Source organism: Anguilla rostrata, chromosome 1, assembly GCF_018555375.3.
Source record: "Anguilla rostrata isolate EN2019 chromosome 1, ASM1855537v3, whole genome shotgun sequence".
In the NCBI taxonomy this organism is placed as follows: Eukaryota; Metazoa; Chordata; class Actinopteri; order Anguilliformes; family Anguillidae; genus Anguilla; species Anguilla rostrata.
In genome coordinates this window covers 15834671-15847338 of record NC_057933.1, presented here as the reverse complement: position 1 = coordinate 15847338, position 12668 = coordinate 15834671, and the positions used below count along the sequence as shown (strand labels likewise).

Here is a 12668-nt window from a genome sequence, read left to right as displayed (position 1 = left end):
TTATTGTCTGGGCCAATTGAAAACATATACTTAATGATGCAATAAATTACTGCAAAAAGTGAACTGTCCACTTATGAGATTAAATGTTTGTAATAGCAGGCATGTGGATGTTCTTTTCTCCTAACAAGGGACTTTATGTCGTGTTCAGTCAATCTTGATGCATCTCAAGCTACAACTTCTCATCTTCCTTGGTTGCCATGGTAAAGGGGCCAGAGAAACGCATTAAAAAAGGGGCCAGCTTGAAGCCCTGTCACTGTGGTTGGATGGCTCAGTGCCTTACAGCTTGGAGATGGAGCACTGTGACATTCAGAGTGTGCTGTGTCTTTGAAGGCTTGGCTTTTATTGTGTTCGTGAGCATCCTTTATAGCACTGCTCTTACATGCCGAACACGCAGAAACATACCAGGACGTCAAAAATGCATATACCTATAATTGTTGCTGCCCTGTTATATATATATATATATATATATATATATATGTGTGTGTGTGTGTGTGTGTGTGTTTCCACTAACTGCCAAATATTGCCTACTTGTTATTATACCTAGAGTGGCAGAGTTTGCTTGAAACATAAATTATTAGAAATTATTTTGTCACCTAGCATGGGTTTTAGTTCGGTCCTGCTGTTCCACTGTCCAGATCGTTTAAATTTCGGAATAAGAATTAGAACGAGACTAATTTTGTGGCGTTTGTTTCAGCACTCCTGTTCCATTTATAGATTGCTGTTGCTATCAGAGACAGGCTGCAGACTTCACGACTCTTTCCCTAAAGTCTGCTGCATGAAACCAGCATCCAAGAGGATAGCAAGCAAAATTACAAATGGCTGTCTTAACCGAAATAACTGTTTTAAAACCTATAATTTACAGCAGTATAGTGCCGACCCACATTGAACCTTTGTTCTGTTGTTTATGAATTTTATAATGATTTAGGGTACACAACACCCACAATCAGGGAAACAGGTTTTTTTTTTTTTTTTTTAAATAAAAAAAATAAAAAACGAATACATGTAACATTATGAAGAGAAACTACAAGCCAGTAACTGGTTATTTTGTCCAACTTTCTTTACTACAAATGGGAATTCGCCTTATTAATGAAACGGTACACGTTTAACTGTCGTGTACACATTTTGGGAAATATATTAGACGTACTAGATTAATAAAATATGTGACATTGCTGCCAAATAAACTAAAGGCATATAATATATGGAGGACATAAAATACAGCGGCTATATGCGTTCGTTTGACTCTTAACTTGAAGTGCAAGTAGGCTGCTGGCCAAAGCTGTTGGAATGGTACAACAGTAACTGACCCAAGTGAAATGAGTTTAAAACATACAGTTCTGTGTGGTTTAAACTGAGTGGTCAGATTTTCTAGCACTGATCAAACACCATAGTTTGCCTACAGTCGCGCGATGTAAAATATATGAAAACGAGGTAGCTAACCGGTTTTTACGATCGAGTTTCAAGCTGCTGGACAATTGGTTATGAATGCATGGAATAACAGGCCCGCATGAGATAGAGGGATCACAGTTGAAATCAATTAAGCAATATAGCCAAGCCTGGTATAGGGGAAGTCTTTACTCAAATGCACTTGCACATTCGCTGCCCCGTGAGCTTTCGTGGCCGTCCCCTGTTTTCTCTTGAACGTGGGAGGGGCGGCTGCTGCGTGCGGGTAGACTCGCTGGCGCTCCGCCTTTCACTGTTTTCCCCCTTCTCTGTCCCCCTGCCCCCCGCTCCTCCCCGATAGAAAGCTGTACGGCTTAGAAGTATACGTCAGCCAGCCAGCTCGCCTGTGCAGTTTACTTGTTTGTCAGCTGTCAAGGGAAAAGGAATAGGGGACGTAGACAGCTGCTGTCTATCGCTCCCGAATATTTAAATTAGATATTTAGTTTTCGCGTCTCAGTTGTTCATTACTCATATGTTAAACAAAAGGATATTGGATCCGAAGAGAGGGAAGCAGACGAGTCGGTGTATTCTGCGATATTAACCATGCGCAGCAACTTTATGGTGAAGAGTTCGAATGAAGTGACATTATTACATCCAAAAGGTAAGGTTGTGGTTGTGTTTCTTTGCGTTGGCGAACTAGCTGCCTTGTTTATCTAGGTAGTTTTAACTGTAAAACATTCAACGTTGTGAAACTTCTCAGATGCAAGCTATGTTTTCGTAAGCACATACTCAGTTATGTAGTAGAGCGTGTATTGTTTACGCCACTAAAAGTCTGAAGAATCTGTTATTGTAGCATATTAAGTGTACATGCAAGAATAAATACAAATATATGTAGCCTGCTTACAAATCAGTGTTCTGTTGCGCTAGTGAAGGCAATGTAATCTGACAGGAGGTATTATTCCGTGTTGCATTTTTAGCTATTCTTAATAATTATTTGGCGAGATGTTAACAGGAGTGTTGGAGGTTTGTCAGAATTACACATACATACTACAAGTATGAGAACGATTTCACACCCTTAGCAGGAATAATTTAGTTTTGTCTAGGAAGTTTATTAACACTAGCTCATCAAACCACAATCACAGGAGATTCTGATAGTAGACTGGAGCACTTTCTACCACGAATCATTTTGTTAGTCAGATTACTTGTAGTGAAATTTAGAACTGCTTGTTGTTGTTTTGAAATAAATAACTTGTGAACTGTGTATACGTTTAATAGAATGTGACTGCAAAGCACAAATATTGGAACTGACAAGCGGTACGTACATATTTGTTCATTATTGTGGGTGAAGGGATAGTTCTTAGTACACTTAATTGTAGTGATTGTAGGGGTAATCATTTAGACATGTCTGAATTTTTCTGGAATTATAATGCAGTCAGTTATATGGCTAATAATAGTAGCATCACCATGGTATTCTTTGAGTACTTCCAAAATAGTACCCCCCCCCCCCCCAAAAAAAAAGTGAGAAATTATATTTAAGCTTTTCCAAATTAAAAATAGGAAACTATCACCTGTTCCTGACTGCCTCCTTACACCTTGCTTCCACTGAACGTGCATGCATTTATAACTGGCTTGATACCCCAAGTCTCCTTTGTTTTTGCAATGTAGCTAGTGCCTAGCTAGCTAATAACATTTTGAGTTATTGATCTGTCCTGCTGTCACTGAATGTTGAAAAGAAGCTCCTAAATGTTTTCAGTTCAGCTATTGATATAACATGACCACTAGCTGGACTAAATATCAGTTCGGCTAATCAGTTGTTTCTCTCTTTGGTGACATTAGTTCCGAGTGCAAAAGTTGATTTGAGAATGTGTCAAGCCAGATTATGTGGCTCGATTGCTATGTAGGAGCTAATATTAAGGTAAGAAGGGTAATGGCATCACTCTGCTGTTTCCATAGTTACATAGCGAGTCTGTTATTAACATTAGTTGTAAAGGTACAAGAATGATGATAAAGGAGTCTGTCCAAAATGCATCTGTTATTAATTCCTTCCCCTCTCTTTTTAAGTGCACCTCCACGATGGAGGTAAAAAATACCCAAAAAAAGACCCCTCACCTCCCCTAATCTTCTTCACTTCAGTTGGGGCAGGGCCTATATTTTCATGCCTTTGTCTGAAAGGTGTTTGGCTTTGTATTAGTAATTCTGATACAGTTCACCTTGTACTATCCTTTCTGATATTACATGTTTAACGGTTGTTGTGGTTTAGACTATTGGGCTAAAACACTAGAGAATTTCGTACCTTACTTTTCCAATAACTTTGGCAGATGGGTTAAAATATCTGTAGTGTATTTGCCAAGGCTTGGAGTTCTGGCTGATTTTTGAGCAATCATTCAAAACAGTAGCCTACCTTTTTCCAGACATACCTGCATAAATGGATGATTTCATTTTACTTAGGCCTAAGTGTTACTTTGTACATTAAAATAACGACTCATTAACACATATGTTATGAAATATATTTATGGATTTATGTGTAGATCAATTTGTTTGATTCATCACACACATGTTGTTGGAGTTATGTGGCTCAGCTACTTTAAGTTTATTCTCCCACAGACTGCACATTTATTTTAAACTTTTAATTTATGCGAATAGCAAGATATTTTTTGTGAATAAAAGGCCCAATAAAAATTAGTCTGCTTATTGAATTTGTGAAAATTAGAATTTTACTTGCCTCCTCGAAAATACAGTTTTTGTTCGGCTTTTAATTGACGCTCTTAATAAATGCCATTTTCACATATTTCCACACAGACAATGCACCTCCTCATGCAGCGGCAAAAACAAACCAATAAATCCCTGGTATTTTCTCCTGCCGCTGCCATTTCTGTAACTGGGATCCGGAACAGCACTTAGTATTCAGGCAGGGGATGTCTGGTTGCATGTAGCAGTGTGATGAATGAACCGTGGACATAGAAAAACGCCCGCAGCAAGGAGGAGAGAAAGAAGGAGCCGCCACAGCCAGGCTTCCTGTTTACGGCCTGGAGTGCGAGCCGCGCGCACTTACTGTGGGCGGCTGGGGTGGGGGGAGCAGTGCAGAAGAAAAGCTTTGGGCCGTGTTACTTTCAGGTGGATGGGGCTTTCTTACTTGGACATGTTTTCGGGACAAATGACTTAGGCGGCGCTGTCACTGTTGTCAGTGAAACACCGGGGAACTTTTGGACCATTATACCAAGGGTCCACAAAATATGTGCCGGTTCATTTCTGATGAACTTGTTACTTAACTTCGGGGAGTGGCAGTGGATGGCATCAGCGATGTTCTGTTGACCTTTTAGAAGCACATTGGCCCATATATACACCTCCACATATGAATATTATACAGATATCTGAGGACCACACAGTGAGAAGCAGGCCTTGTCCTCCCTAGCGTAGCCCTCCAGTGTAGAATCTCCACTTTGTTTCTTGCTCTCTGTATCACTGTCTGCATCTCTCTTTCTTCTCTTTCCCCGGCTTCCAGCAGCCCGAGCCCAGCGGCAGCTACACTGCTGCCACAGACGTTCTGTACTCCTTTACGTAACGCTGAAATCCTCTCTAGGCACTTTGACTGTACTCTCTGCCTCTTTTTCCCTCCCTCTCTCTCTCTCGTTGGCTGAGGGTTTTTTTCCACTCACCTCTGTCTGCTGTTGTATTGCACAGAAAACTGGACGATGGCAGAAGGGTGGACTTGCTGAGTGGGATGGATGACAGGATCTTCCTCCTGCATGTGTTTGTGTGTTTCTGCATGGAGATTTAACACCTGAGCTCATTGCGAAGAGGGGCAAGGAGGAGAGGGGGAATGTTGCCTCATTAGTTCTTTTTTTTATTTGCACTTTAAAAACAAGAAACAGAACAGAAATAACACTAAAAAGAAACAAATTAATGCACAGGTGAGAGGGGCATTCTGTGGGGGTTTATACAAATTATCACGAAGGTCACAGGACGAATAACACCTTGGATTCATTCTGTAGAATAATAATTCTACTATTAAAATTATTGGTGACAAGAAAACCTGGAAGGAGAATGAATGTGATAAAAGGACAAATAAGAATATTTCAGAACATTAATATTTTGGCCAATTAGATCACAATTAGATCACATTAATTGAGAAAGTGTTCAAGGCTTTTGTTTCCAAAAGACAGACAGTGTCTCTAAAATTAAATAGTTTATGTTAGAGATGTTAATGTTTAGTATGGTTAATTGTAAGCTATATACCGAATATAGAAATGGCTGAAACTGAAAACTATTACTGGATGTCCATCCATCCATCCATTTATACCTGCTTATCCTGGGCAGGGATCGTGGGGGGTGCTGGGGCCTTTCCCAGCATGCATTGGGCGAGTGGCAGGAATACACCCTGGAAAGCCACCACATGCAGGGCATGATGCACTATGTGAAAAATTGCAAATGTGGGAGATGAGGCAACGCACATGCTACTGTAATTTAGATTTACAGTGCTGTGAAAAAAGTATTTGCCCCCTTCTTGCTTACCTCTTTTCTGCATAGCCTATTTGTCATACTGAATGGTTTCAGATCTTTAGACAGTGTAATATTAGACAAAGCGAAACTGAGCAAACACATTTTTAAAATTATTTGTTCATTTATCTAATTAAAAAAGTTATCAAACACCCATATTAAACACGTGAAATTGTAGTTGCCCCATTAATTACCCAATCAACCAGTTCCACAAATTTAATTGGTAATTAGCATCAACTGATTGGACGCAGCCAAGCTTAATTGCAGCCAGCCCTGTTGAATCTAAACTTTACTCATATTGAACCTTACAATCAGAGTGAAGTAGTCATCAAAAGTTTTTACAAGCACACTATGCCACAATCAAATGGAATTTTCGAAGAGATGAAGAAAAAGTTGTTTAAATATATCAGCTGGGAAAGGGTTACAAAGCCATTTCTAAGGCTCTCGGACACCACAGAGAGCCATTATTTCCAAATGGAGAATGCTTGGAACAGTGGTGAATCGTCCCAGGAGTGGCTGGCCTGCCAAAATTTCTCCAAGGGCCCAGCAAGAACTCATCCAGGAAGTCACAAAAGATCCTAGAAGAAAATCCAAAGAACCGCAGGTGTCTCTAACCTCAACTAAGGTCAGTGTTTATGACTCTACAATAAGAAAGATACTGGGCAGGAGAGTAGCACAGTGTAAACCACTGCTAACCATGAGAAACCTTCAATACTTGTCTCACATTTTCAGAATTACTTGGATGATCCCCAACCCCAAATTGTTGCCGTGGCATGCAGTTTATTGTGCTGGTCACTTCACCAGGGTTGGAAAATTGCCTTTTTTTCAGTTGAAATGCACTTTTAAAAAGAGTGAATTGACTGAATTGAAATGGAACTGACCATTGCTCTACACAACATATAATAATGCGCTGAAAAGCTGTGCCAATATGTATGATAGACTGCAGCTTGAGATGGGTTTTTTGGGGGGGCATGGCCTATTATATATTTGTATAGCACAAATGGAATTTTGTTTTCTGTATGTTAGAAAAAACATTTTGTTAAGCTGCGTTGTTCATAACCAATGCAACTATCAATCATATAGAATAAAATGTCAAAACCCTACCAAGCTTAATACCCACTAAGTGTGATCTGAACTGAATCTGGGTTTTATATGATGCTGAATCCATACCGCACTAATCCGCAAGGCTGTCTCACACCGGTCATTGTGATTTATTTCTTTATTCACATTTTGCTGACCTGCCAGAATTTTGTAAAAGACCAATCTTGATTCAGAAAAGAAACCTGTAAGTAAATCAAGTTAAAAACTCAGGAAGAAAAGGTTGTTACATGTGGTGTTTACTGTGAGTGCAAAACAAGCCATTTACCCAAGACAGTGGTAGGCTGGGCTTTGCTTTCTCTAACTATGACTGTCCTTACAGAATTGTTAGGAACTCAAGCTTTGAAAGTCCTGGAGTCATATTTTATTTGTACTATTAATGCTTTTGTATTTTTAAAAATAATTTTTCTACCACTTTCACTGTAGCAACCAGGCATTATGTCAGAAACACATGAAAACTGGCAGTTTTTCAGAGGCTGTGTGCAAATACCCACATACCAAAGAAGATGGCACTGATTACTGCAACTGGCATTGGTAGTGATGTAAACATATCTTGGTGTGTTCAAGGATAGTACATAAATTTTTATTATACATATTTTATGTACTAGAGGATGAATAGTAGCCTACATTTATGCACAGTTGAATTAATCTGTGTATATAACAACATGTTGCACAAATATGTGATGTACAGAAAACTAATGGTATCAAAAAAATTCCAGGTGTGTATAACAGCATGTAAACAATGGCACTTGTCAGAAACACCCCTGAGACAAAATTCAATAATTAAATAAATAAATTAAGTGAATGGTATTTTTCTGCAGAATATAAAAAAATATTTTGTTGAATGTGCCTTGCACCAAATCTAGTTTGCAACATAGTTTTTCATAGCCTAGCGGCCTTAAGACTGGTAGTAGTAGCTGAACACTTGGTCTGGCTGTGGAAGGGTGGGCTTAGCTCAGCGAGAGTTCCTGGGGGACCCTCTGCATCAGAGCCTCCAGCATGGTGCCCACTCCAAACAGGAAATAAATTGGGGAGAAAATACATCAAAGAACGGGAAAGAGGCCTACAAGATGATAATAGAGGGTGCATACCTGTACACTTGTACACAAGAGTTTCTACAGGACTCACCAAACATATGGTTTAGCAGAGTATTGCTTAGCATACAATTAACATGGATTAGTTTGAATTGTGAAACTAAATTGTGAAAACCCTGCCTGTATCTTCTTTTACCTGTTTTTACGAAGTTCAAATGCTCTGATGAGGTTGCACCATCCTGCTTTCTGATTCGGTCAATATTCAAAGGGATTTTGTTGGCAGTAGATGAAGACTATATATATAGAAATAGCTCTTGATGAGATTTGGTCATTACTATCTGGCACAATACACCTGGTACATTTCTGAGCAGATTCTAGTCATTTAGTCCTTAATGTGTCCCAAAAACTGTAAAAGGGGTATTGGTGTGTCTTTTACTACATATTGATAATACTTTCAGTTGATTTAAAACTTTGTATTGGTCTACAGTATATGCCTTGTTCTTGAAATGTCAGAGAAACGTAGATAACATTTTGAAAATAGGGGTGCTTTAAAATGGATTATTAATGTATATTTTTATTCATTAGAAATGGTTTCATTCTGAAGAGAACTGATAGAAGATATGTAGTTAAATTGTGCCCCCAAGTGATACAATTTTATATGCAATTTAATTTATGGGGTAATTAGTCCTGTAATTGTGATGGATCTAGAACAAGGTATTAATTGAACAAGTAATTAAGCGTAATTAGAGTGAATACTAATCTGGGCTATATTCCTCATTTTCTACTCTATCAATATATATGAATGGTCCTCAAGACCAAGGTGCCAGTAGAAGTGGGTGATGTATTGCTTACCTCATAAGAAATATACCAGTTTAATTTTAAGCATCCCTAATATTATTTTACTTTTGACTGTTGACAGGATTTTTTTCTTAAGTAGAACTAATAATAAAATAAAAATAGTACTACTAATAGTAAAATAATGAGAGGGAAACTTTCCTCAACCACCACCAATGCATAGCACCCACCTGGATGATGCACAGCAGCCATTTTGCACCAGAACGCTCAACACACATCAGCTTAGGTAGAGAGGGTGGAACTTTATTTTAGCCAATTAAATTGTGGGAACATTAGGTGTTAGATTGAGAGAGCCAGGTTGGGAATTTAGCCAGGATACCAGGGAACCCTCTACTCTTTGCAATAAGTGTCATGGGATCTTTAATGACTGACCTTGGTTTAACATCGCATCCAAAAGACAGCTTCTCCTACAGCACAGTGTCCCCATCACTGCACCAGGATTTATGCGACCAGAAGGACCACCAATGCCACTTCCAGCAGCAACATAATTTCTCCCAGGAGATCTCTCATCCAAATACTATCCAAGCCCACATCTGCTTAGGTTCAGCTAGAGCAGGGTACAAAGTGGCGTGGCTGCTGGCCATACCATCATGGTATGGGCTCATGTAGACGTGTTAAGACGATACCATGTTTAGAGGAAAATACAGTACAGTAACAATAACTAATTAACTTATACATATCTTGCATTATTCAATTGTTTTGTTTACACTTTTTTGTGTACACAGTGTAGGCATCTGTTGATTAAACCACCCTGCTTTTGGTTGAAGAAATTACACTAAAATATGTTGTGGCATTGCAATATTGCTGTTCTGTGAAGAATTTATAAACAATTGTGATATTTACTAACTTAACCCTTGGGGAAGGTTGGGGAGGTGAATTGCTTGATAACAATTAATTAACAATAACATTCACTTTGCGTAAACAAATTTATTCAGTATGTATGCCAGTTCAAATTTTTTCCTTACACATCCAGCCTTGCTCACTTTGTGCAGCAGCCTTGGGTTAAAGTCTAATCTGGAGAGGTAGCAGACTGTGGGGAGGACTACTATGCCTGGCCCAGCCTTCTGGCAGGGAGCCTGCTTACTTAGAAACAGGTTCCAGAGCTGACACGGAGGGTAGATTGATATGAATCACCATGGTGACCAGTGCGTTCCTCTTGGAGCCTTGTGTTTCCTGCAGGAGAGGAGCCCTCTGAGACTATGTGTGTGTGTGTGTGTGTGTGTGTGCGCGCGCGCTTAGGTGTGTGTGAGTGTGTGTGTGTGCAGAAAGTGCTGCAGCACTCCTGTGTATACTGCTGACGGGAGCAAGAATAGATGGGAATAGAGGACGAGTGATCACAATATTACAGCAACCACTCAGGCCTGTATTTTCACCCGTTAAGGCCCTTACACTGCTTATTATAATACTAGCAGTGGAGCGGAATTTATATGGGGATGTTTGTCTGAGTCTGAAGCAGTCTGTGGTGGTTAAATCGCATGCTACTGTTGAAAAAAAAAAAGCACAACGTTTTTGAATGCCTTTATAAATTTTTGCCAGTTAGCTAGCAGTTAATTCTGAAGTAAATACAAAAAAATCCCGTAACTGTTCATTGAGAGTCTTAATAAAAAAATGCACAGACATGCTGATATCATGGGTTTTTTAATTAGAAATGATAAAAAAATGATAAAAAGCCTGTGCCCATTCTGCACGAGATGAAGCATGGATTTATGGAATCATGATTGTAGTCTGTTGCCAAACAAACACTGTGCATTTTATGACAGGAAGGCTACATGTATGACCAGGTTATAGAGCAAAGTTGTGCTTTGCACAGTTGCCTGACTGCAGGCAGAATGATGTTCTAAGCCTTTCTGAACCTCAGTTGCACGGCATTACTTGAGAAGAGCAATTCGCACAGACTCAAATGTGTGCAGAATCCCCGTACCTGGAGCAGCAGCACGCAATCCGTCTTTCAGGCACAACGGTCTGCGCAACAAGAAACTGCAGCTCCATAAAACAGAGGCACAGTAACCTGCAGCACTGCACAATTCTACATGCTACTGCCCAGCCATGGCCTCACCTGGTTAAGACTCAAATTAAAACTGAATGGCTTTATTTGATTCTGTAATGACTGTCTATAATGGTAGTGTTAACGTCATTTCCTTCCCCCTCAGATACATGTTGGGGCGCGGAGTGAAGCGCAAGCTGAGCGACTGCGAGGAGGCGATGGGGGCGAAGGACCCGGCGCTGGACCTGCCCTACATGCAGCAGCGGCAGCTGGTCCTGAACCTGTGCCTGGACAAGCTGCAGAGCTGCCACACTCGGGCCGAGCCCAGCCTCCACCGCGCGGTGCTGCTGGCCAACACCCTGCGCCAGATCCAGGAGGAGATGCGGCGGGAGGGCTGGGAGCCGCCCGCCGCGCCCGCCCCCTCGCCCCCTCACGCCGCCACGCCGCTGCACACCCCCAGCCTGCCGCCCGTGCCCTCAGACTGCCTTGCTGCAGACTCTGACACCAGCCTGTGCCCACCACCCTCCCTGCTGAGAGAGGAGGGTGGCACGCAGGGGGAGAGAGGGCCACCAGCCTGCCCGGGCTGCACCGAGAGAGAGGGGCAGAGCGTCTCCTCTTCCTCCTCCGCCTCTTCGTCATCCTCCTCCTCCACCTCCTCCTCCTCCACCTTCTCCACCCAACCAGAGGAGAGCAGGACACCAGACTTGCTGTTCAGCTCCTTTGAGATCACAAACTCAACCAGCTATCTGACAGATCTGGCCTTTGATGACATCTTTGAGGACATCGACACCTCCATGTACGACTGCTCTGACTTCTCCTCTGTCCTGGCGTACCCCCCACTGAGGGCCAACGGTGCCACCCCTGCAGCTGACGATGGCCTCAAGTCATTCCCTAGCTGTACCACAGCCAGCACCCTGCAGCTGTGTCTCACAGACCTGAACGAACTGGATCACATCATGGAGATCCTTGTGGGGTCATGAATGACCTGGATCGCATCATGGAGATCCTTGTGGGGTCATGAGTAACCTGGATCGCATTATTTGGGGATCCTTGTGGGGTCATGAGTGACCTGAATCGCATTATTTGGGGATCCTTGTGGGGTCATGAATGACCTGGATCGCATCATGGAGATCCTTGTGGGGTCATGAATGGCCTGGATCTCATTATTTGGGAATCCATTTGTGGTTGTGAAGGACCTGAATGACATTGTGAATCTTAGTGTGGTCCTGAAAACCTCCTTTTTCTCTATTGTTTCTATTTTCATAAATGTATTTGGGGTGAGAACAGCAAAATTGTTTTTAAAAATGTGCTATTTATTTTTATACAAATCTAACACAATATATTTATATAAAAAGACAAATACAGAGACTTGCCTGATGCACACCTACTGTAGAATGAAACACAAGTGTGGTGAGAGCTGATGCAATGTTTCTTACATTTTAAAATGTAAAGACTACAGCGAGAAACACAAAGTATTATCATTATCAGCTATTTTACTGAACTTTCGATTGCATTTGACAACAAAATTATAGCCTTACATGCAGCTGCTCGATTGAAAATGAATTGGAAAAAATCAACTTGTGTAATAAGGCAATGCCTTCAGCTTTTTCAACTGAAAGTTGCTTATTTTTGTAAATTAATTTTTAATATGTATTTCTAAACCATTATAATGTCCTTTAATGGATTTGATTCCATCATGAAGTCCGTCATGATAGCAACATTAAATATATAATGCTAACTCTACCTCTTGTTGATCTGCATTAAGCACACTGTTTCTCAGCTTTTGGGCTTTACACAAATTCTTTGATATCTAGTCCTAG

The 12668-nt window shown here is 40.8% G+C and overlaps 1 protein-coding gene across 1 annotated transcript; it reads left to right on the top strand.

Moving 5' to 3' along the window:
• Positions 1-1612: 1612 nt before the first annotated feature.
• Positions 1613-11834, top strand: si:dkey-177p2.6 (uncharacterized protein LOC568712 homolog). The gene is made up of 2 exons (XM_064325061.1): positions 1613-2041; positions 11015-11834. Exon 2 carries the CDS (start codon positions 11019-11021, stop codon positions 11826-11828), a length of 810 nt encoding a protein of 269 aa, XP_064181131.1. The 5' UTR covers positions 1613-2041; positions 11015-11018; the 3' UTR covers positions 11829-11834.
• The last annotated feature ends 834 nt before the right edge of the window (positions 11835-12668 follow it).

Coding starts and splice junctions, on each gene's coding strand:
- si:dkey-177p2.6 (XM_064325061.1), top strand. CDS start 11,019: ATGTTGGGGCGCGGAGTGAAGCGCAAGCTGAGCGACTGCGAGGAGGCG.